Source organism: Staurois parvus, unplaced genomic scaffold, assembly GCF_062004578.1.
Source record: "Staurois parvus isolate SC_StPar_1 unplaced genomic scaffold, SC_StPar_1.0 ptg003424l, whole genome shotgun sequence".
Lineage (NCBI taxonomy): Eukaryota > Metazoa > Chordata > Amphibia > Anura > Ranidae > Staurois > Staurois parvus.
Window position 1 is genome coordinate 57201 of NW_028321220.1, and position 24489 is coordinate 81689.

Genomic DNA, 24489 nt, shown 5'->3' on the forward strand with positions numbered 1-24489 from the left:
ATACATTGGGGTGTGGTATATACTATAGATGGGGTCCCCCGGTCCTGTATATTGGGGTGTGGTATATACTATAGATGGGGTCCCGTACATTGGGGTATATAGTTCCTGTATACCGGGCCCCTTTGTCCCGTATATTGGTGTATAATCCCGGATATTCTCGTCCCTCTACCTGCACCCCGGAGGGCCCCCTCCCCTGCCTTGTCTCCCCTGCAGCTGTTGTCCTTCTCCTTGTCTCTCCATGAAAGGAGCAGAAGGCGTCTTGAGACTCTCCGGCTATTTTGGTCGGGACAATTTTGTCTTCAGATCCTCCTCCTCCTCCTTACAGCCAAAGTTGAGGATGTGGCTAAAGTTAGCCTCGGAGTCTTGGCTGGCGGGGGTATATAATCCCACCCCGGGGTCTTCTCTCCCATGTCACTCGTTCCTTCTGACCAGGACAAGCACCCACCACAACCAAGGAGATGGTAAGTCTACCCAAGTGGAGGACCAACCAAGCCAGGCTGTCCGGCCTAGACCCAACATGAAGCCACCCTGGATTATGTCACGTGGTTGAGGAGCGGGGTCCCGCTGGAGGAGGATGGGGGAGATGTCGGGGTCCTGAGGAGAAGATTTGGGGGACCCACACAGAGAAGACAATGTGAACTGGGATGTCACCCACTGCAGCCAATCACGTTGCACATTGCTCTCATTGGCCCTATGTCTTTCTGGTTGCTACGGGTTATAACCCCTCCATATTGGATAAGCTAAGAGGAGTGTAGAAGGGAAGAGGGGCACTTGGGGGGGAAGAGGGGCACTTGGGGGGGGAAGGGAGGGTTTGCAGCCCCAGGAGCTGGGAATGTTCCCATGTCTGTGTCCTGGGTGGGGTGTTCGGACACCTCTAGAGTCTGCACATTCTTGGTGGCTCATGTTTGGTGGGTGTGATTATTGCTGTAATTGTCAAAAACTGCCCCCCCTCCCTGAAAAAGCCCCATTTCCCAATCACCCCTCTAATCCCATTTCCTGCACCCCTCTCTGGGGTGAGACTGACCACGAAGTACAGACCTTCTCATTATTTCACCCCCGAGCACCCCGTTTTTTGTCTGTTAACACCCCACTATTTGTTTTAAGCCCCCCCATTCTCTGCCAATGCCCCTTCTTATAATGTGCCCCCCAAGCCCTCTGTGTGACCCCCAACCCATCTCCCACATGCTCTTTATTGCCCCCACAATATAGTACTTACCTCCAACTCCTTCTAATGGTTCTACCACAATGCCCCAATTTCCCATCTAAAGCTACGTTACCTCTTAACGATACTTACCCCCTATTCTGTGTAGCCATGAGTACTTACCTCTGACACCTCCAAACTGTCATCCTCACCCACAGATTCCTGACATTCCTCATTGCATGCACTTATTTCCAGATATCTGCTTCCTCCTTCCCCCTCTAGCAGGTACTTACCTGTGAACTTTATTCCCCATTATGGACACTTACCTCTGGTCACTTATAAGTATTACACCCCCCCCCCTATCCCATAGGCTGACCCCTCACTCATCATCTCCTCCCTCCACAGGCACCAGCAAAGAAGGCCAAGAGAAAGGCAGCAGAAGGAGGATCCTCCAATGTATTGTCCATGTTCGACCAAACCCAGATCCAGGAATTCAAGGAGGTGAGTGAGCCAGGGCCCCTGGGGAGCAGGGTGGCCCCTCAGATATGAGGGGGGGTGGGTAGGTCACCTCTCTGGGATCCACTCATTGTTGTGTCCAATGGGATCCTGAATGACCTTCTATAACGTCTAAGCATGCTTTCCATCGTGTCGATCATTGATGGAAGATGTAGAGCGAGGTGTCAACTTTTACCGGCTGGGGGGGTTCAGCTTTAAGGGTGGCTGGAGGTCTCCAACCTGGAGAGACGCCATGTGACTCTTCCAGCCAATAAGGGCTCAGTGATGTGTAGTATGGGGGGGGGGTGGACATTGCCATGTAGTTGGGTCATCATTATAAATGGAGGGAGTTTGGCCAACTCTGCATACTACATGATCGCCAAATAAAGTCCAGCTGTACATGTACGCCCCCCCAGTATACATGTTGTACATGTACGCCCCCCCAGTATACATGGTGTACATGTACGCCCCCCCAGTATATATGTTGTACATGTACGCCCCCCAGTATATATGTTGTATGCCCCCCCCCATTATATATGGTGTTCATGTATGCCCCTCCTATTATATATGGTGTACATGTACGCCCCCCCCATTATATATGTTGTACATGTATGCCCCCCCAGTATACATGGTGTACATGTACGCCCCCCCAGTATATATGTTGTACATGTACGCCCCCCCACTATATATGTTGTATATGTACGCACCCCCCAGTATACATGTTGTACATGTACGCCCCCCCAGTATATATGTTGTACATGTACGCCCCCCCACTATATATGGTGTACATGTACCCCCCCCATTATATATGGTGTACATGTACCCCCCCCATTATATATGATGTACATGTACCCCCCCATTATATATGGTGTACATGTACCCCCCCCCCATTATATATGGTGTATGAAGTGCAGTCAGCCACAGCAACCAACCACTCAGCACTTTTCTGTGAGCAGTTTGCTGATTGGTTGCTGTGGATGGAGCGCAATCCTCCTGGCCTTATTGGAGAGGAAGGGGGGCCTCCCAGACCAGCTGCTGGTGTCACATATCTCCGGGGTGGGCAGGGGGTGTCGGGGGATATTCTAGGATGGTGTCACATAGAAGGAGATGACTGAGGGGGACAGGTGTGCTGGGCGGGGAGGGGGGGGGAAGATAAATTTAGAATCAGCAGCAGTTCTGGGTGGACACCAGAGGAGGCGCACAATCTGCTCCAATGTTCTCCATTACCTCGGACTTGTGACTACAGACTCTGCCCCATAGCAGTTGTTCTTCAATACTTTCCACCGATGTGTCCAGATCAGCCAGGAACAGCCCTCTGGAAGTGGTCTTCATGGCTCTATGCACCTGGCTGTGGTCCTGGTCACCCCGGGGATCATAGAGAACTCTAGGGGTGGAGGAGCACCTCTGGTCCCTATACATGGAGATCAGTCTGTGCCGCCTATGTGAGGATACAAGTCTGTCCATCCAAGACTGATATCACCTCTCTGCTCCTCAGGCTTTCACAGTGATTGACCAGAACAGAGATGGCATCATCGACAAGGAGGATCTGAGAGACACATTCGCAGCTATGGGTGAGTGCCCTTCCCCCGGGACCCATTATGTACCCCAAATGTATGATGGAAGCTCAATTCCCATCTCCTCCTCAGCACCGGCCTTCCTCAGCTCTCTGAGCTCCGCCATATTGTATTTAAACCCCATGGCTATCATTCTACCTCCATCATTGTCCTACCCTCCACCTCCTTCAATATACTACAATCAACCTCCACTTCCACCATTGTACTACAATCCACCTCCATCATGTACTGTCCTCCAGCATGGCCCCTCCAGGTTCTCTGTAGCCCCCGGTATGACAGTGTATGGCCCATAGTACAAGCATCGTGTTGGTCTTGGGAGGAATGAGCATCGTGTGTGTGCTGGTGTGACACTTCTCCTCTTCCTCACAGGCCGCCTGAATGTAAAGAATGAGGAGCTGGATGAGATGATCAAGGAAGCTTCTGGACCCATCAACTTTACCGTTTTCCTCACCATGTTCGGAGAGAAGCTGAAGGGTGAGCTGGAGCTGAATACTGTTCATTTTAAGGGGTGGATATGAAGAAAGGGGGGGGGGGTAACAGTTTATAACTTTACATCTCTAACATGATGACCAAAGTGTTGCCTGCAGTTGGCCCGTAGGTTAGGTGGCCATCACAGGTGTAGAGAGGTGGGCTCTATGTCTGTCGTGTTTTCCTTCTGCCTTCCCTGACAATATGTCTTCCTCCAGGTGCTGATCCTGAGGATGTTATCACCGGGGCATTTAAGGTGCTTGATCCTGAGGCCAAGGGGTCCATCAAGAAGCAGTTGTGAGTATTATCCCTCATATGTTCAGAGCCTCCTCATCTGACGTCCCCTTATTTTCAACAAAATTTCATTTTCTTCCTCCTGCTTAATGATCAATTATCCCGCTCATTCCACATTTCCCACCACCGGATCCATCCATCCCACCCAACCCTTCTTATCCAATAAATGACTGGATCACCCTCTAACACCCTTCCATTCTACTGTCTCATCTGCCCCTTCACCCATTGTCCAATACCTACCTGTATCTCCCTATACTACCACCCATCTGTCCAACCCCCTCAACCATCCATCCACCCAGGGGCGGACTGACCATTCGAGCACTCGGGAACTGCCCGAGGGCTCGGGGTCAGTAGGGGGCCCCATGAGATGCCCTTGGTACCTTTTTATAGGCTTTTTTGAGTGTGGGCGAGGACACAGGAGCCCCATGATCCTCAATTGCCCAGGGGCCCCATGAGTTGTCAGTCCGTCCCCTGCATCCACCCTTCACTTATTCGTTTCCTTATCTATACCAATATTTCATACCTGCGGGTATCTCCCAGTACCACCCATCCATATTCATTCATCCATTGTCCAATACCTACAGGTATCTCCAGGTACTATCCATCTGTCCAATCCTCTCATCCATGTCTTCACCCATAGTCCAATACCTACCTGTGTCTCCCTGTACCACCCATCCATCCTACCCCCTCATCCATGAATCCATCCATCCATTCTCCTCATGTATACCAATATTTCATACCAGCCTGTATCTCCCTGTAGCAACCATCCATCCAACCCCCTCATCTATCCATCCAACTATCCATTGAACCATCTATTCACCCAACCATCCCTCACTCATCTCCCCAATACCTCATACCTACCCCTATCTTCCTGTACCACTCATCCATCCAACCACCTCATCCATCTGTCCATCCATCCCTCATTTGTCTCCTCATCCATACCAATACTTCATGTCTACCTGTATCTCCCTGATGAACATCCCCCTCCATACTGTATCATTATGGCTCCAATACCCACCAATGTCCCCCACCTCATCCCTATATGTTCCACCATCCCAATACCAACCTGTTGTGTGTACCTACCTGCCCTGTACCCCCATCCGTCCCATCATATGTTGTATTTGTGTGTCCAGCTATGCTTTCAGCAACATTGTCTCCCATTCTCTTGCAGCCTTGAGGAACTTCTGACCACACAGTGTGACAGGTTCACTCCAGAAGAGGTGAGAGCTGAGACCACACTGGGGTCACCTGGATGACACGTCTTAGTGGTGGGGGTTTGGGCTCAGAGTGTTTGGGATAACTAAGGAAATTAGAGTTTTCTCGGTTTTGGAAGTTAAAGATGGGACTGGAACATTCTGGGGTTGCAGTGAGACAGTCATGACATTTCAGGGGTTGGAATGGGACAGTCTTGACATTTTGGGGGTTGGAATGGGACAGCCATGACATTTCAGGGGTTGGAATGGGACAGTCATGACATTTTGGGGGTTGGAATGGGACAGCCATGACATTTCAGGGGTTGGAATGGGACAGCCATGACATTTTGGGGGTTGGAATGGGACAGCCATGACATTTCAGGGGTTGGAATGGGACAGCCATGACATTTCAGGGGTCGGAATGGGACAGTCATGACATTTTGGGGGATGGGATTCATGCTTCTGGGATATCAGTCTTCTCATCCATCTTTTCTCCTTCCACCAGATCAAAAACATGTGGACAGCATTTCCCCCTGATGTGGCCGGCAACGTAGACTACAAGAACATCTGCTATGTCATCACCCACGGTGAGGACAAGGACCAGGAGTAAATGGTCTGAAGGTTCACCCTGCGGGCTGTGCGCCCCGACACCCGGTGCAGCGCCCCACTGCTGTATATTGCGTATTTTGTAAATTGACCCATCAAATACAAAACTGTAATTTATTCTGTCCGGTGGGACGAAAGGGGGCTGTTATCTGCTGCCCCATTCTCCTTCTGCTCGACAACCCGCCCCCCGTAGCCCTCAACTATTTTCTCTGTGACGTCTTAAGCTGGAAGCCGAATCCTCAGGGGAAGTTCTCAATAAAAGTGCGTTTTTATTCAACCTTTTGGCTTTGGTTTGTTTCCTTCAAACACACTGATTGGTATGACCATCCAATCTATTCTATGATCTCCATCCTATAGTCTGTGTCCCACAAAGGTCAGTCCCGATCTGTTCTATGATCTCCATCCCATGGTGAGTGTCCTACAAAGGTCAGTCCCGATCTGTTCTACGATCTCCATCCCATGGTGTGTGTCCTACAAAGGTCAGTCCCGATCTGTTCTATGATCTCCATCTCATGGTGTGTGTCCCACAAAGGTCAGTCCCGATCTGTTCTATGATCTCCATCCCATAGTCTGTGTCCTACAAAGGTCAGTCCCGATCTGTTCTATGATCTCCATCCCATAGTCTGTGTCCTACAAAGGTCAGTCCCGATCTGTTCTATGATCTCCATCTCATGGTGTGTGTCCCACAAAGGTCAGTCCCGATCTGTTCTATGATCTCCATCCCATAGTCTGTGTCCTACAAAGGTCAGTCCCGATCTGTTCTATGATCTCCATCCCATAGTCTGTGTCCTACAAAGGTCAGTCCCGATCTGTTCTATGATCTCCATCCCATAGTCTGTGTCCTACAAAGGTCAGTCCCGATCTGTTCTATGATCTCCATCCCATGGTGTGTGCCCCACAAAGGTCAGTCCCGATCTGTTCTATGATCTCCATCCCATGGTGAGTGTCCTACAAAGGTCAGTCCCGATCTGTTCTATGATCTCCATCCCATGGTGAGTGTCCTACAAAGGTCAGTCCCGATCTGTTCTATGATCTCCATCCCATAGTCTGTGTCCTACAAAGGTCAGTCCCGATCTGTTCTACGATCTCCATCCCATGGTGAGTGTCCTACAAAGGTCAGTCCCGATCTGTTCTACGATCTCCATCCCATGGTGAGTGTCCTACAAAGGTCAGTCCTAATCTGTTCTATGATCTCCATCCCATGGTGAGTGTCCTACAAAGGTCAGTCCCGATCTGTTCTACGATCTCCATCTCATGGTGAGTGTCCTACAAAGGTCAGTCCCGATCTGTTCTACGATCTCCATCCCATGGTGAGTGTCCTACAAAGGTCAGTCCCGATCTGTTCTATGATCTCCATCCCATAGTCTGTGTCCTACAAAGGTCAGTCCCGATCTGTTCTACGATCTCCATCCCATGGTGAGTGTCCTACAAAGGTCAGTCCCGATCTGTTCTACGATCTCCATCCCATGGTGAGTGTCCTACAAAGGTCAGTCCTGATCTGTTCTACGATCTCCATCCCATGTTGAGTGTCCTACAAAGGTCAATCCCGATCTGTTCTACGATCTCCATCTCATGGTGAGTGTCCTACAAAGGTCAGTCCCGATCTGTTCTACGATCTCCATCCCATGGTGTGTGTCCTACAAAGGTCAGTCCCGATCTGTTCTACGATCTCCATCCCATGGTGAGTGTCCTACAAAGGTCAGTCCCGATCTGTTCTACGATCTCCATCCCATGGTGCGTGTCCCACAAAGGTCAGTCCCGATCTGTTCTACGATCTCCATCCCATGGTGTGTGTCCTACAAAGGTCAGTCCCGATCTGTTCTACGATCTCCATCCCATGGTGTGTGTCCTACAAAGGTCAGTCCCGGTCTATTCTACAATCTCCATCCCATGGTGTGTGTCCTACAAAGGTCAGTCCCGATCTATTGTACAATCTCCATCTCATGGTGAGTGTCCTACAAAGGTCAGTCCCGATCTGTTCTACGATCTCCATCCCATGGTGTGTGTCCTACAAAGGTCAGTCCCGATCTGTTCTACGATCTCCATCCCATGGTGAGTGTCCTACAAAGGTCAGTCCCGATCTGTTCTACGATCTCCATCCCATGGTGTGTGTCCCACAAAGGTCAGTCCCGATCTGTTCTACGATCTCCATCCCATGGTGTGTGTCCTACAAAGGTCAGTCCCGATCTGTTCTACGATCTCCATCCCATGGTGTGTGTCCTACAAAGGTCAGTCCCGGTCTATTCTACAATCTCCATCCCATGGTGTGTGTCCTACAAAGGTCAGTCCCGATCTATTGTACAATCTCCATCTCATGGTGAGTGTCCTACAAAGGTCAGTCCCGATCTGTTCTACAATCTCCATCCCATGGTGTGTGTCCCACAAAGGTCAGTCCCGATCTGTTCTATGATCTCCATCTCATGGTGAGTGTCCTACAAAGGTCAGTCCCAATCTATTCTACCATCTCCATCTCATGGTGAGTGTCCTACAAAGGTCAGTCCCGATCTGTTCTACAATCTCCATCTCATGGTATGTGTCCTACAAAGATCTGTTCTACAATCTCCATCTCATGGTGTGTGTCCTATAAAGGTCAGTCCCGATCTATTGTACAATCTCCATCCTATGGTGAGTGTCCTACAAAGGTCAGTCCCGATCTATTCTATGATCTTCATCCCATGGTGAGTGTCCTACAAAGGTCAGTCCCGATCTGTTCTATGATCTCCATCCCATGGTGAGTGTCCTACAAAGGTCAGTCCCGATCTTTTCGACGATCTCCATCCCATGGTGTGTGTCCTACAAAGGTCAGTCCCGATCTGTTCTATGATCTCCATCCCATAGTCTGTGTCCCACAAAGGTCAGTCCCGATCTGTTCTATGATCTCCATCCCATAGTCTGTGTCCCACAAAGGTCAGTCCCGATCTGTTCTACGATCTCCATCCCATGGTGTGTGTCCTACAAAGGTCAGTCCCGATCTGTTCTATGATCTCCATCCCATGGTGTGTGTCCCACAAAGGTCAGTCCCGATCTGTTCTACGATCTCCATCTCATGGTGAGTGTCCTACAAAGGTCAGTCCCGATCTATTCTACAATCTCCATCCCATGGTGAGTGTCCTACAAAGGTCAGTCCCGATCTTTTCGACAATCTCCATCCCATGAATGTCCTACAAAGGTCAGTCCCGATCTTTTCGACGATCTCCATCCCATGGTGTGTGTCCTACAAAGGTCAGTCCCGATATTTTTGACGATCTCCATCCCATGGTGTGTGTCCTACCAAGGTCAGTCCTGATCTGTTCTATGATCTCCATCCCATGGTGTGTGTCCTACAAAGGTCAGTCCCGATCTGTTCTATGATCTCCATCCCATGGTGAGTGTCCTACAAAGGTCAGTCCCGATCTATTCTACAATCTCCATCCCATGGTGAGTGTCCTACAAAGGTCAGTCCCGATCTTTTCGACGATCTCCATCCCATGGTGTGTGCCCTACAAAGGTCAGTCCCGATCTGTTCTATGATCTCCATCCCATGGTGAGTGTCCTACAAAGGTCAGTCCTGATCTTTTCGACGATCTCCATCCCATGGTGAGTGTCCCACAAAGGTCAGTCCCGATCTGTTCTACAATCTCCATCTCACGGTGAGTGTCCTACAAAGGTCAGTCCCGATCTATTCTACAATCTCCATCCCATGGTGTGTGTCCTACAAAGGTCAGTCCTGATCTTTTCGACGATCTCCATCCCATGGTGAGTGTCCTACAAAGGTCAGTCCTGATCTTTTCGACGATCTCCATCCCATGGTGAGTGTCCTACAAAGGTCAGTCCCGATCTTTTCGACGATCTCCATCCCATGGTGAGTGTCCTACAAAGGTCAGTCCCGATCTATTCTGTGATCTCCATCTCATGGTGTGTGTCCTACAAAGGTCAGTCCCGATCTGTTCTACAATCTCCATCTCATGGTGTGTGTCCTACAAAGGTCAGTCCCGATCTATTCTACAATCTCCATCCCATGGTGAGTGTCCTACAAAGGTCAGTCCCGATCTATTCTACAATCTCCATCTCATGGTGAGTGTCCTACAAAGGTCAGTCCCGATCTATTCTACAATCTCCATCCCATGGTGAGTGTCCTACAAAGGTCAGTCCCGATCTATTGTACAATCTCCATCTCATGGTGAGTGTCCTACAAAGGTCAGTCCCGATCTGTTCTATGATCTCCATCCCATGGTGAGTGTCCTACAAAGGTCAGTCCCGTACTGTTCTATGATCTCCATTCCATGGTGAGTGTCCTACAAAGGTCAGTCCCGATCTATTGTACAATCTCCATCTCATAATGAGTGTCCTACAAAGGTCAGTCCCGATCTATTGTACAATCTCCATCTCATGGTGAGTGTCCTACAAAGGTCAGTCCCGATCTATTGTACAATCTCCATCTCATGGTGAGTGTCCTACAAAGGTCAGTCCCGATCTGTTCTATGATCTCCATCCCATGGTGAGTGTCCTACAAAGGTCAGTCCCGATCTATTCTACAATCTCCATCCCATGGTGTGTGTCCTACAAAGGTCAGTCCTGATCTTTTCGACGATCTCCATCCCATGGTGTGTGTCCTACAAAGGTCAGTCCTGATCTTTTCGACGATCTCCATCCCATGGTGAGTGTCCTACAAAGGTCAGTCCCGATCTGTTCTACGATCTCCATCTCATGGTGAGTGTCCTACAAAGGTCAGCCCCGATCTATTCTACAATCTCCATCCCATGGTGAGTGTCCTACAAAGGTCAGTCCCGATCTATTCTACAATCTCCATCTCATGGTGAGTGTCCTACAAAGGTCAGTCCCGATCTATTCTACAATCTCCATCCCATGGTGAGTGTCCTACAAAGGTCAGTCCCGATCTATTGTACAATCTCCATCTCATGGTGAGTGTCCTACAAAGGTCAGTCCCGATCTGTTCTATGATCTCCATTCCATGGTGAGTGTCCTACAAAGGTCAGTCCCAATCTATTGTACAATCTCCATCTCATGGTGAGTGTCCTACAAAGGTCAGTCCCGATCTATTGTACAATCTCCATCTCATGGTGAGTGTCCTACAAAGGTCAGTCCCGATCTATTGTACAATCTCCATCTCATGGTGAGTGTCCTACAAAGGTCAGTCCCGATCTATTGTACAATCTCCATCTCATGGTGAGTGTCCTACAAAGGTCAGTCCCGATCTATTGTACAATCTCCATCTCATGGTGAGTGTCCTACAAAGGTCAGTCCCGATCTGTTCTATGATCTCCATCCCATGGTGAGTGTCCTACAAAGGTCAGTCCCGATCTATTCTACAATCTCCATCCCATGGTGTGTGTCCTACAAAGGTCAGTCCTGATCTTTTCGACGATCTCCATCCCATGGTGAGTGTCCTACAAAGGTCAGTCCCGATCTATTCTGTGATCTCCATCTCATGGTGTGTGTCCTACAAAGGTCAGTCCCGATCTGTTCTACAATCTCCATCTCATGGTGTGTGTCCTACAAAGGTCAGTCCCGATCTATTCTACAATCTCCATCTCATGGTGAGTGTCCTACAAAGGTCAGTCCCGATCTATTCTACAATCTCCATCCCATGGTGAGTGTCCTACAAAGGTCAGTCCCGATCTATTGTACAATCTCCATCTCATGGTGAGTGTCCTACAAAGGTCAGTCCCGATCTATTGTACAATCTCCATCTCATGGTGAGTGTCCTACAAAGGTCAGTCCCGATCTGTTCTATGATCTCCATCCCATGGTGAGTGTCCTACAAAGGTCAGTCCCGATCTATTCTACAATCTCCATCCCATGGTGTGTGTCCTACAAAGGTCAGTCCTGATCTTTTCGACGATCTCCATCCCATGGTGAGTGTCCCACAAAGGTCAGTCCTGATCTTTTCGACGATCTCCATCTCATGGTGTGTGTCCTACAAAGGTCAGTCCTGATCTTTTCGACAATCTCCATCCCATGGTGAGTGTCCTACAAAGGTCAGTCCCGATCTGTTCTACAATCTCCATCTCATGGTGAGTGTCCTACAAAGGTCAGTCCCAATCTATTCTGTGATCTCCATCTCATGGTGTGTGTCCTACAAAGGTCAGTCCTGATCTGTTCTACAATCTCCATCTCATGGTATGTGTCCTACAAAGATCTGTTCTACAATCTCCATCCCATGGTGTGTGTCCTACAAAGGTCAGCCCCGATCTATTCTACAATCTCCATCTCATGGTGAGTGTCCTACAAAGGTCAGTCCCGATCTATTGTACAATCTCCATCCCATGGTGAGTGTCCTACAAAGGTCAGTCCCGATCTATTCTACAATCTCCATCCCATGGTGTGTGTCCTACAAAGGTCAGTTCCGATCTGTTCTATGATCTCCATTCCATGGTGAGTGTCCTACAAAGGTCAGTCCCGATCTATTCTTTAATCTCCATCTCATGGTGAGTGTCCTACAAAGGTCAGTCCCGATCTTTTCGACGATCTCCATCCCATGGTGAGTGTCCTACAAAGGTCAGTCCCGATCTATTCTACGATCTCCATCTCATGGTGAGTGTCCTACAAAGGTCAGTCCCGATCTATAATACAATCTCCATCTCATGGTAAGTGTCCTACAAAGGTCAGTCCCGATCTATTCTACAATCTCCATCTCATGGTGAGTGTCCTACAAAGGTCAGTCCCGATCTGTTCTACGATCTCCATCCCATGGTGTGTGTCCTACAAAGGTCAGTCCCGATCTGTTCTATGATCTCCATCCCATGGTGTGTGTCCCACAAAAGGTCAGTCCCGATCTGTTCTACGATCTCCATCTCATGGTAAGTGTCCTACAAAGGTCAGTCCCGATCTTTTCGACAATCTCCATCCCATGAGTGTCCTACAAAGGTCAGTCCCGATCTTTTCGACGATCTCCATCCCATGGTGTGTGTCCTACAAAGGTCAGTTCCGATATTTTTGACGATCTCCATCCCATGGTGTGTGTCCTACAAAGGTCAGTCCCGATCTGTTCTATGATCTCCATCCCATGCTGTGTGTCCTACAAAGGTCAGTCCCGATCTGTTCTATGATCTCCATCCCATGGTGTGTGTCCTACAAAGGTCAGACCCGATCTGTTCTACAATCTCCATCTCATGGTGAGTGTCCTACAAAGGTCAGTCCCGATCTATTCTACAATCTCCATCCCATGGTGAGTGTCCTACAAAGGTCAGTCCCGATCTTTTCGACGATCTCCATCCCATGGTGTGTGTCCTACAAAGGTCAGTCCCGATTTGTTCTATGATCTCCATCCCATGGTGAGTGTCCTACAAAGGTCAGTCCTGATCTTTTCGACGATCTCCATCCCATGGTGAGTGTCCCACAAAGGTCAGTCCCGATCTGTTCTTCAATCTCCATCTCATGGTGAGTGTCCTACAAAGGTCAGTCCTGATCTGTTCTACAATCTCCATCTCATGGTGAGTGCCCTACAAAGGTCAGTCCCGATCTGTTCTACAATCTCCATCTCATGGTGAGTGTCCTACAAAGGTCAGTCCCGATCTATTCTACAATCTCCATCCCATGGTGTGTGTCCTACAAAGGTCAGTCCCGATCTTTTCGACGATCTCCATCTCATGGTGTGTGTCCCACAAAGGTCAGTCCCGATCTGTTCTACAATCTCCATCTCATGGTGAGTGTCCTACAAAGATCTGTTCTACAATCTCCATCTCATGGTGAGTGTCCTACAAAGGTCAGTCCCAATCTATTCTACGATCTCCATCCCATGGTGAGTGTCCTACAAAGGTCAGTTCCGATCTGTTCTATGATCTCCATCCCATGGTGTGTGTTCTTCAGAAGTCCTGATGAAGTCACGAGGTCACGTGACGCAACGCGTCGATGGCACAGCGTGGTGACACACTTCCGGCGTAGCGCCATCTTGGAACACCCTTTGTCTCTATGCCTACACCCAACGTATGGGAGTCATGCTGTACGATTCACGGCTCATGTGAGTTTGAACTTTGCTTACTTTAATGTCATTATTGAACGTCTACACTATGGAGGTCTCTTCTCTTCTGGGGATCTGAGTTGGGCTCCATCTTGGTTACTGACCCGTAAGGACATCCTTGGAGAGGTGGAAGTAGCCTGCTGGGGAAATACTCTCAAGTCATCCAACCGTGAGGAGTGCTGTCCAGACCCAGCGGTGGTATAACAAATGCTGTGTGGCCCTGTAGGGTCCCAGGGAGGAGGTGAGAGGCCATTACAGCCACAATTGGACCCCATTCCAGGGTGTGAGGATCACCATTCCTCGTACTTGTATGACCAGAAGGAATGTCACGTTGATCGCCGGACGTTTCTGATGTGTTGATTCTTCACATTATAGTTCCTGTCACTAAATATATATCTATGTCCCATATTGGGGACTGAAGGGGTCACGTGACTACTACCCCTGTGTGCTTTTAGGGGTTTCCCCCCTTGCCTGTGTTTGATCATTCACTATACATGGCCCATAAGGGATCCTATACACTGTGGGGTCCCTGTGGGGTCCCTGTGGGGTCCCTGTATTATATATTGCTGCATCATTTGTTTAATATTTCAGGCTTCCAGTGGTGGCCCCGTGGATGAACCTTCTTCACAAGAATCACCCATGTCAAACCTGAAATTGTCTCTGGAATGACCAGTATAATAATCGTACAAAGCACAGGGATGGTGGGAACCACTCATAATGGGCACAACGGGGTGTACAGACCCGGGAACTCAGCACAGGGATGGTGGGAACCCCTCATAATGGGCACAACGGGGTGTACAGACCCGGGAACTCAGCACAGGGATGGTGGGAACCCCTCATAATGGGCACAACGGGGTGTACAGACCCGGGAACTCAGCACAGGGATGGTGGGAACCCTCATAATGGGCACAGCGGGTGTACAGACCCAGGAACTCAGCACAGGGATGGTGGAAACCCCTCATAATGGGCACAGCGGGTGTACAGACCCAGGAACTCAGCACAGGGATGGTGGGAACCCCTCATAATGGGCACAGGGATGGTGGGAACCCCTCATAATGGGCACAGGGATGGTGGGAACCCCTCATAATGGGCACAGGCATGGTGGGAACCCCTCATAATGGGCACAGGGATGGTGGGAACCCCTCATAATGGGCACGGGCATGGTGGGAACCCCTCATAATGGGCACAGGCATGGTGGGAACTCCTCATAATGAGCACGGGCATGGTGGGAACCCCTCATAATGGGCACAGGCATGGTGGGAACCCCTCATAATGAGCACGGGCATGGTGGGAACCCCTCATAATGGGCACAGGCATGGTGGGAACCCCTCATAATGAGCACGGGCATGGTGGGAACCCCTCATAATGGGCACAGCGGGCGTACAGACCCCGAAATTCAGCACAGGGATGGTGGGAACCCCTCATAATGGGCACAGCGGGGGTACAGACCCGGGAACTCAGCACAGGGATGGTGGGAACCCCTCATAATGGGCACAGCGGGGGTACAGACCCGGGAACTCAGCACAGGGATGGTGGGAACCCCTCATAATGGGCACAGGGATGGTGGGAACCCCTCCTAATGGGCACAGCGGGTGTACAGACCCGGGAACTCAGTACAGGGATGGTGGGAACCCCTCATAATGGGCACAGCGGGTGTACAGACCCGGGAACTCAGTACAGGGATGGTGGGAACCCCTCATAATGGGCACAGGCATGGTGAGAACCCCTCATAATGGGCACAGGGATGGTGGGAACCCCTCATAATGGGCACAGGCATGGTGAGAACCCCTCATAATGGGCACAGGGATGGTGGGAACCCCTCATAATGGGCACAGGCATGGTGGGAACCCCTCATAATGGGCACAGGGATGGTGGGAACCCCTCATAATGGGCACAGGCATGGTGGGAACCCCTCATAATGGGCACAGGGATGGTGGGAACCCCTCATAATGGGCACGGGCATGGTGGGAACCCCTCATAATGGGCACAGGCATGGTGGGAACCCCTCATAATGAGCACGGGCATGGTGGGAACCCCTCATAATGGGCACAGGCATGGTGGGAACCCCTCATAATGAGCACGGGCATGGTGGGAACCCCTCATAATGGGCACAGCGGGCGTACAGACCCCGAAATTCAGCACAGGGATGGTGGGAACCCCTCATAATGGGCACAGCGGGGGTACAGACCCGGGAACTCAGCACAGGGATGGTGGGAACCCCTCATAATGGGCACAGCGGGGGTACAGACCCGGGAACTCAGCACAGGGATGGTGGGAACCCCTCATAATGGGCACAGGGATGGTGGGAACCCCTCCTAATGGGCACAGCGGGTGTACAGACCCGGGAACTCAGTACAGGGATGGTGGGAACCCCTCATAATGGGCACAGCGGGTGTACAGACCCGGGAACTCAGTACAGGGATGGTGGGAACCCCTCATAATGGGCACAGTGGGGGTACAGACCAAGAAAGTCTCTTCGGCTTCCAATGACTTTAGTATGTCTACCCCCCAGTCTTCATCATGAATGGGTGGGAGGCGGGCACAGTGATGTATTGGGGGGCGGGCACAGTGATGTATTGGGGGGGTACAGTGATGTATTGGGGGGGCACAGTGATGTATTGGGGGGGGTACAGTGATGTATTGGGGGGCGGGCACAGTGATGTATTGGGGGGCGGGCACAGTGATGTATTGGGGGTGGACACAGTCATGTATTGGGGGGGCACAGTCATGTATTGGGGGAGCACAGTCACGTATTGGGGGGGCACAGTGATGTATTGGGGGGCGGGCACAGTGATGTATTGGGGGGGCACAGTGATGTATTGGGGGGCGGGCACAGTGATGTATTGGGGGGCGGGCACAGTGATGTATTGGGGGGCGGGCACAGTGATGTATTGGGGGTGGACACAGTCATGTATTGGGGGGGCACAGTCATGTATTGGGGGAGCACAGTCACGTATTGGGGGGGCACAGTGATGTATTGGGGGGCGGGCACAGTGATGTATTGGGGGGGCACAGTGATGTATTGGGGGGCGGGCACAGTGATGTATTGGGGGGGCACAGTGATGTATTGGGGGGCGGGCAGAGTGATGTATTGGGGGGCGGGCACAGTGATGTATTGAGGGGGGCACAGTGATGTATTGGGGGGCGGGCACAGTGATGTATTGGGGGGGCAGTCATGTATTGGGGGGGCACAGTCATGTATTGGGGGGGCACAGTCATGTATTGGGGGGCGGGCACAGTGATGTATTGGGGGCGGGCAGAGTGATGTATTGGGGGGGCAGAGTGATGTATTGGGGGGCGGGCACAGTGATGTATTGGGGGGGTACAGTGATGTATTGGGGGGGTGGGCACAGTGATGTATTGGGGGGGCACAGTGATGTATTGGGGGGGTACAATGATGTATTGGGGGGCGGGCACAGTGATGTATTGGGGGGCGGACACAGTGATGTATTGGGGGGGCACAGTCATGTATTGGGGGGGCACAGTCACGTATTGGGGGGGCACAGTGATGTATTGGGGGGCGGGCACAGTGATGTATTGGGGGGCGGGCAGAGTGATGTATTGGGGGGCGGGCACAGTGATGTATTGGGGGGGGCACAGTGATGTATTGGGGGGCTGGCACAGTGATGTATTGGGGGGGCACAGTCATGTATTGGGGGGGGCACAGTGATGTATTGGGGGGGCACAATCATGTATTGGGGGGGCACAGTCATGTATTGGGGGGGCACAGTCATGTATTGGGGGGTAGGCAGAGTGATGTATTGGGGGGGCACAGTGATGTATTGGGGGGCGGGCAGAGTGATGTATTGGGGGCGGGCACAGTCATGTATTGGGGGGGTACAGTCATGTATTGGGGGGCGGGCAGAGTGATGTATTGGGGGCGGGCACAGTGATGTATTGGGGGGGCACAGTGATGTATTGGGGGCGGGCACAGTGATGTATTGGGGGCGGGCACAGTCACGTATTGGGGGGGCACAGTCATGTATTGGGGGGGCACAGTCATGTATTGGGGCGGGTACAGTGATGTATTGGGGGGGCACAGTCACGTATTGGGGGGGCACAGTCATGTATTGGGGGGGGCACAGTCATGTATTGGGGGGGCACAGTGATGTATTGGGGGCGGGCACAGTGATGTATTGGGGCGGCACAGTCACGTATTGGGGGGGCACAGTCATGTATTGGGGGGGGGCACAGTCATGTATTGGGGGGGCACAGTCATGTTTTGGGGGCGGGCACAGTGATGTATTGGGGGGCACAGTCATGTATTGGGGGGGCACAGTCATGTATTGGGGGGGCACAGTCATGTATTTGGGGGGTTGTATTGGTTACAAATCTTGTAAGGTGGGAGGTGCAGTTATCTTGTCGGCCACTAGATGTCTCTGTTCCCTGGTATGGTGAAGGGAAGGGTGTAATCAGGTGTTAGCCCCCCTTTCAGTGAAGCCCCTCCTCCAGTACTGTATTGGGGGGTTAATGGTGGAGTCAGGTGGGGGGAGGCCAAGGCAGGCGGGGCATGGAACACCCCAATATTGATGTAAAGGGCTCTTTGTAGGACTGAAGTCCCAGGCGAGGTGGTACACACCATGGGGGGCCTGGCCTGAGTCCCCCTGGGGTATGAGCGTGCCCAGCTGAAGGGGGCTTTGGGGGGAGGAAAGAGGGCGCCTTGTTCCCCCGACCCTCAGCTGCAGCCCCTGTGATGGAAGGCAATGCCTCGGGCCTTGTATACCTGGGGAGGGGATGGGGGGAGGGGATGGGGGGGGGGGACAATGGCTGACAAATGATGTCCCTGACAAGAAGAGAATATCTGCTCCTGTGTGTGTCCATGCTGATGGGTCACATGTCCTGGAGACCCGTGTGTGGGGTCCCTGCGGCCAGGGACATGGTGAGCGGGACTATGACACAAGATGGCGGATGGGTCATCCAACCACAGGTGGGCAGTTGGCCAATCCAAGAAGTAGGCGGAGACTTGTACAGTTTGGGCCAATACCTGCCCAATCCCAGTCTCCCTTACATACCTCTTATAGGGGCAGAACAGGCAGCTGCCTTAGGTGCTGCAACATGAGGGGGGCACAAAGGGCTGGACCTGCACCCTATACTGCTGTTCACAGCTCCTGGGGGAGGGGTTGGGGGGGCAGTTCACAGCTCCTGGGGGAGGGGTTGGGGGGCAGTTCACGGCTCCTTGGGGAGGGGTTGGGGGGCAGTTCACGGCTCCTGGGGAGGGGTTGGGGGGCAGTTCACGGCTCCTGGGGGAGGGGTTGGGGGGCAGTTCACGGCTCCTGGGGGAGGGGTTGGGGCAGTTCACGGCTCCTGGGGGAGGGGTTGGGGGGCAGTTCACGGCTCCTGGGGGAGGGGTTGGGGGGCAGTTCACAGCTCCTGGGGGAGGGGTTGGGGGGGCAGTTCACAGCTCCTGGGGGAGGGGTTGGGGGGGCAGTTCACGGCTCCTGGGGGAGGGGTTGGGGGGGCAGTTCACGGCTCCTGGGGGAGGGGTTGGGGGGGCAGTTCACAGCTCCTGGGGGAGGGGTTGGGGGGGCAGTTCACAGCTCCTGGGGGAGGGGTTGGGGGGGCAGTTCACGGCTCCTGGGGGAGGGGTTGGGGGGGCAGTTCACGGCTCCTGGGGGAGGGGTTGGGGGGGCAGTTCACGGCTCCTGGGGGAGGGGTTGGGGGGGCAGTTCACGGCTCCTGGGGGAGGGGTTGGGGGGGCAGTTCACAGCTCCTGGGGGAGGGGTTGGGGGGGCAGTTCACGGCTCCTGGGGGAGGGGTTGGGGGGCAGTTCACGGCTCCTGGGGGAGGGGTTGGGGGGCAGTTCACAGCTCCTGGGGGAGGGGTTGGGGGGGCAGTTCACGGCTCCTGGGGGAGGGGTTGGGGGGGCAGTTCGTGGCTCCTGGGGGAGGGGTTGGGGGGGCAGTTCACAGCTCCTGGGGGAGGGGTTGGGGGGGCAGTTCACAGCTCCTGGGGGAGGGGTTGGGGGGGCAGTTCACGGCTCCTGGGGGAGGGGTTGGGGGGGCAGTTCACGGCTCCTGGGGGAGGGGTTGGGGGGGCAGTTCACGGCTCCTGGGGGAGGGGTTGGGGGGGCAGTTCACGGCTCCTGGGGGAGGGGTTGGGGGGCAGTTCACGGCTCCTGGGGGAGGGGTTGGGGGGGCAGTTCACAGCTCCTGGGGGAGGGGTTGGGGGGGCAGTTCACAGCTCCTGGGGGAGGGGTTGGGGGGGCAGTTCACGGCTCCTGGGGGAGGGGTTGGGGGGCAGTTCACGGCTACTGGGGGAGGGGTTGGGGGGCAGTTCACGGCTCCTGGGGAGGGGTTGGGGGGCAGTTCACAGCTCCTGGGGGAGGGGTTGGGGGGCAGTTCGTGGCTCCTGGGGGAGGGGTTGGGGGGCAGTTCACAGCTCCTGGGGGAGGGGTTGGGGGGCAGTTCACAGCTCCTGGGGGAGGGGTTGGGGGGGCAGTTCACGGCTCCTGGGGGAGGGGTTGGGGGGCAGTTCACAGCTCCTGGGGGAGGGGTTGGGGGGGCAGTTTGTGGCTCCTGCTCCTTGTCCCGGCACTGTACTGGCCGCCATCACTGAGCACCTTCTAAGGACTTGCAGAGCTTCTACCTCCACCCTATGAAGAGCTCCGCAGGGCTGGACTTTCTTTGGCTCCTCCTGGGCCCTCCTGCAGTCCGGGGCCCCTTCTGTCCTCATTATAATCTTCCCCCGGGTATATGGGAGGGGCTGGACAGGTGACGGCCCTGGTGGGGGTAGCACAAGGTTCACTGCTGCCTCACCCAACATTCACACAGCTTTCACCCCGGATTTTCCAGCTGACTCCAATTAGAAGAATGTGTGAATGATGAGCGATTGGTGGGTGAATGATGAGCGATTGGTGGGTGAATGATGAGCGATTGGTGGGTGAATGATGAGCGAACGGTGTGTGAATGATGAGCGAACGGTGGGTGAATGATGAGTGAACGGTGGGTGAATGATGAGCGAACGGTGTGTGAATGATGAGCGAACGGTGGGTGAATGATGAGCGAACGGTGGGTGAATGATGAGCGAACGGTGGGTGAATGATGAGTGATTGGTGGGTGAATGATGAGCGAACGGTGGGTGAATGATGAGCGAACGGTGGGTGAATGATGAGTGATTGGTGGGTGAATGATGAGTGAATGAGTGATTGGTGGGTGAATGATGAGCGATTGGTGGGTGAATGATGAGCGATTGGTGGGTGAATGATGAGTGAATGGTGGGTGAATGATGAGTGATTGGTGGGTGAATGATGAGCGATTGGTGGGTGAATGATGAGCGATTGGTGGGTGAATGATGAGTGAATGATGAGCGATTGGTGGGTGAATGATGAGTGAACGGTGGGTGAATGATGAGTGATTGGTGGGTGAATGATGAGTGAACGGTGGGTGAATGATGAGCGAACGGTGGGTGAATGATGAGTGATTGGTGGGTGAATGATGAGTGATTGGTGGGTGAATGATGAGTGATTGGTGGGTGAATGATGAGTGAACGGTGGGTGAATGATGAGTGATTGGTGGGTGAATGATGAGTGAACGGTGGGTGAATGATGAGCGAACGGTGGGTGAATGATGAGTGATTGGTGGGTGAATGATGAGTGAACGGTGGGTGAATGATGAGTGATTGGTGGGTGAATGATGAGTGAACGGTGGGTGAATGATGAGTGATTGGTGGGTGAATGATGAGTGAACGGTGGGTGAATGATGAGTGATTGGTGGGTGAATGATGAGTGAATGATGAGCGATTGGTGGGTGAATGATGAGTGAACGGTGGGTGAATGATGAGCGAACGGTGGGTGAATGATGAGTGATTGGTGGGTGAATGATGAGTGAACGGTGGGTGAATGATGAGTGAATGATGAGCAATTGGTGGGTGAATGGATGAGCGATTGGTGGGTGAATGATAAGTGAATGATGAGCGATTGGTGGGTGAATGATGAGTGAATGTTGGGTGAAAACAAATGTATGAAGAGGCCGTAGAGAGAACACCAGATGGGCTGAACAGGTAAGACAGTTTAATAGTTCTGAGTACGGCCAGGATAAGCCCCTCCCACCGCGCTCATTCCCCGTCACATGGTACGGTTTCTGCTGGGAATTCCATGACTGCCACCAATGTGTCCGACCATCAATGACACCCAAACTCCGGGGTGTCACTGCTGACCTCCTGGCTGTATCTGGCATCAAACAAGCATGTAGCCAGTGAGGCCAGGACTCCTGATCTGCATGGGTGTCAGTGACTGATGAAAGAGCGGATCAGCATGACAGCCGAGGAGTCGGGAATTTCCAGCTCGATGCATCCTGGAGGAGCCCTGAACTCCGGAGACGGCCGGTCTTCTCCACCATATAGGGAGGCGATATGCGGGTTCCCGGAGAGCCGGATAATGGAAGGAGATCTGGACTGTGTGACCAGCACCGCTGCAAGCTTCCGGGTCCACAGCAAGGAACTCTGGGGGGATGGTCCAGGTATCGGGGTTAGAGCCCCAAACAATGGTGGGGACACAGATTCAGAAGCTGGGGTTAGAGGGGTCACAGGGTCAGATATCGGGTCACAGAGCTCAGGTATCAGGGTCACAGGGTCAGGTATCATGGGTCATAAGGTCAGTTATCAGGGTCATGAGGTCGGGGTCACAAGGTCAGATATCGGGGGTCACAGGTCTCAGGGTCACAGGGTCAGATATCAGAGTCATGAGGTCAGGTGTCGGGGTCACAAGGTCAGATGTCGGGGTCACAGTGCTCATGTGTCGGGGTCACAGTGCTCATGTGTCGGGGTCACAGTGCTCATGTGTCGGGGTCAGATGTTGGGGTCACAGGGTCAGATATCAGGGTCATGGGGTCAGATATCGAGGTCACAGTGCTCAGGTGTCGGGGTCAGATATTGGGGTCACAGGGTCAGATATCAGGGTCACAGTGCTCAGGTGTTGGGGTCAGATGTTGGGGTCAGATATCAGGGTCATGGGGTCAGATATCGGGGTCACAGTGCCCAGGTGTAGGGGTCACAGGGTCAGATATCAGGGTCATGGGGTCAGATATTGGGGTCACAGTGCTCAGGTGTTGGGGTCACAGGGTCAGATATCAGGGTCATGGGGTCAGGTGTTGGGATCACAAGGTCAGATATCGGGGTCACAAGGCTCAGGTGTCGGGGTCACAGGGTCAGATATCAGGGTCATGGGGTCAGGTGTCGGGGTCACAGTGCTCAGGTGTCGGGGGTCAGATGTTGGGGTCACAGGGTCAGATATCAGGGTCATGGGGTCAGATATCGGGGTCACAGTGCTCAGGTGTCGGGGTCACAGGGTCAGGCGTCAGAGTTGGGGGTACAGAAAGGGTCCGGATGCCTTTAGCCAGCTTGAGGGAGAAGTCGATGTGCGGATAGCCTTGGGTCAGGCAGCCCATGGACACTACATCCACATGGGGCCCCAGGAAGTGCAGGACATTGTGGGGGGTGACCCCTCCGGAGGCCTCCACCACCACACTGGGGTACGCCGTCTTCACCGAGAGTGCCGCATGATGGAGGGACTAGGAAGGAAGAGATACGGAGAGAACGTTACTGATCACCATCAGACGGTCATCCCAGGCAACCAATCAGAGACCTTCTCATTCTATCCAGCAAACACTGTAGCGGAGCCAATTCCTATCAGTTGTTGGTATGGGGAGGGGTTAGGGCCCCTGTCAGGTCTGTACTGCTGTCTGTGGCCCCTCTGGGGTGACTCATCCACACATACAGTTTCATCTCTGAAGCCAGAATCCAGAGAGAACCTCACATGGCCACTGGGAGGGCATCACCTGCACCCTCCGTGTGTCTCCATCACACTTCCAGGTTTGGATCTGGTTGGTGTCCCCTCCCCGGGCGTCCCGACCTTCTGGGGGGCTGTGAATATAACTGGTTGCCCTTCTTCCTCCCACCCAGAGTAGGTGGAGTCCTATACTTTGCCTCCATTATTCTACAGCAGCCAATAGAATGTCCCCGCAGTACCTCCAGTGCATTATGGGGCAATGAAAGAGGCCCACCCATCACTCTATGGTTGGGAGCTCCAGTCAGCCCTGGGTCAGGAAGGGGGCGGACAGCCAATGAGCAGAAAGGGCAGCTGGGTACCTCTGGGGTAAAGTTATCCAGCATGATGATATCGGCTCCAGATTCCGCAGCTTCCAGAGCCTCCTTCTCCGACCGGCACTCCACCTCCACCTTCAGAGTGTGACCAGCCACGGAGCGCACACCACGCAGGGCCTACAGGAGACAAAGACATCCACCGGGAAGATGGGGGCCAACACATCAGATGTCCATCACCTCCATAATACACCTGAAGCCCAACATAGAGACCCTCTGAGGTCACAGCCAACTCCACCATCCCCCCTACTGTTCCCCCACTATCACCCCTACCATATGTCCCCCTCCATCACCCCTACCATATGTCCCCCCCCATCACCCCTACCATATGTCCCCCCCATCACCCCTGCCATATGTCCCCCTCCATCACCCCTACCATATGTCCCCCCCCATCACCCCTGCCATATGTCCCCCTCCATCACCCCTACCATATGTCCCCCCCCATCACCCCTACCATATGTCCCCCCCCATCACCCCTACCATATGTCCCCCCCATCACCCCTACCATATGTCCCCCCCATCACCCCTACCATATGTCCCCCCCCCATCACCCCTACCATATGTCCCCCCCCATCACCCCTGCCATATGTCCCCCTCCATCACCATAACCATATGTTCCCCCCCCTCCATCACCCCTACCATATGTCCCCCTCCATCACCCCT

At 53.1% G+C, this 24489-nt stretch overlaps 2 protein-coding genes across 2 annotated transcripts; one reads left to right on the top strand and one right to left on the bottom strand.

Moving 5' to 3' along the window:
* Window positions 1-396: 396 nt before the first annotated feature.
* Window positions 397-6048, top strand: LOC149428190 (myosin regulatory light chain 11). Its single transcript, XM_089667618.1, has 7 exons — window positions 397-461; window positions 1547-1642; window positions 3132-3207; window positions 3580-3684; window positions 3897-3975; window positions 5144-5192; window positions 5671-6048. Exons 1-7 carry the CDS (start codon window positions 459-461, stop codon window positions 5773-5775), a joined length of 513 nt encoding a protein of 170 aa, XP_089523744.1. The 5' UTR covers window positions 397-458; the 3' UTR covers window positions 5776-6048.
* A 15674-nt stretch (window positions 6049-21722) lies between these two features.
* Window positions 21723-23946, bottom strand: LOC149428191 (nicotinate-nucleotide pyrophosphorylase [carboxylating]-like; the record flags this gene model as incomplete). The annotated part of the gene is made up of 2 exons (XM_089667619.1): window positions 21723-23237; window positions 23815-23946. Coding segments are annotated over 2 exons (396 nt in total), but the record flags the coding sequence as incomplete, so codon positions are not given.
* Between the last annotated feature and the right edge of the window lie 543 nt (window positions 23947-24489).

What these genes read in the sequence shown, in the direction of transcription:
- LOC149428190 (XM_089667618.1), top strand. An exon ending in AGACACATTCGCAGCTATGG is followed by an intron (nt 3,208 to 3,579) that starts GTGAGTGCCCTT and finishes TCTTCCTCACAG; the next exon opens with GCCGCCTGAATGTAAAGAAT. An exon ending in GGGTCCATCAAGAAGCAGTT is followed by an intron (nt 3,976 to 5,143) that starts GTGAGTATTATC and finishes ATTCTCTTGCAG; the next exon opens with CCTTGAGGAACTTCTGACCA.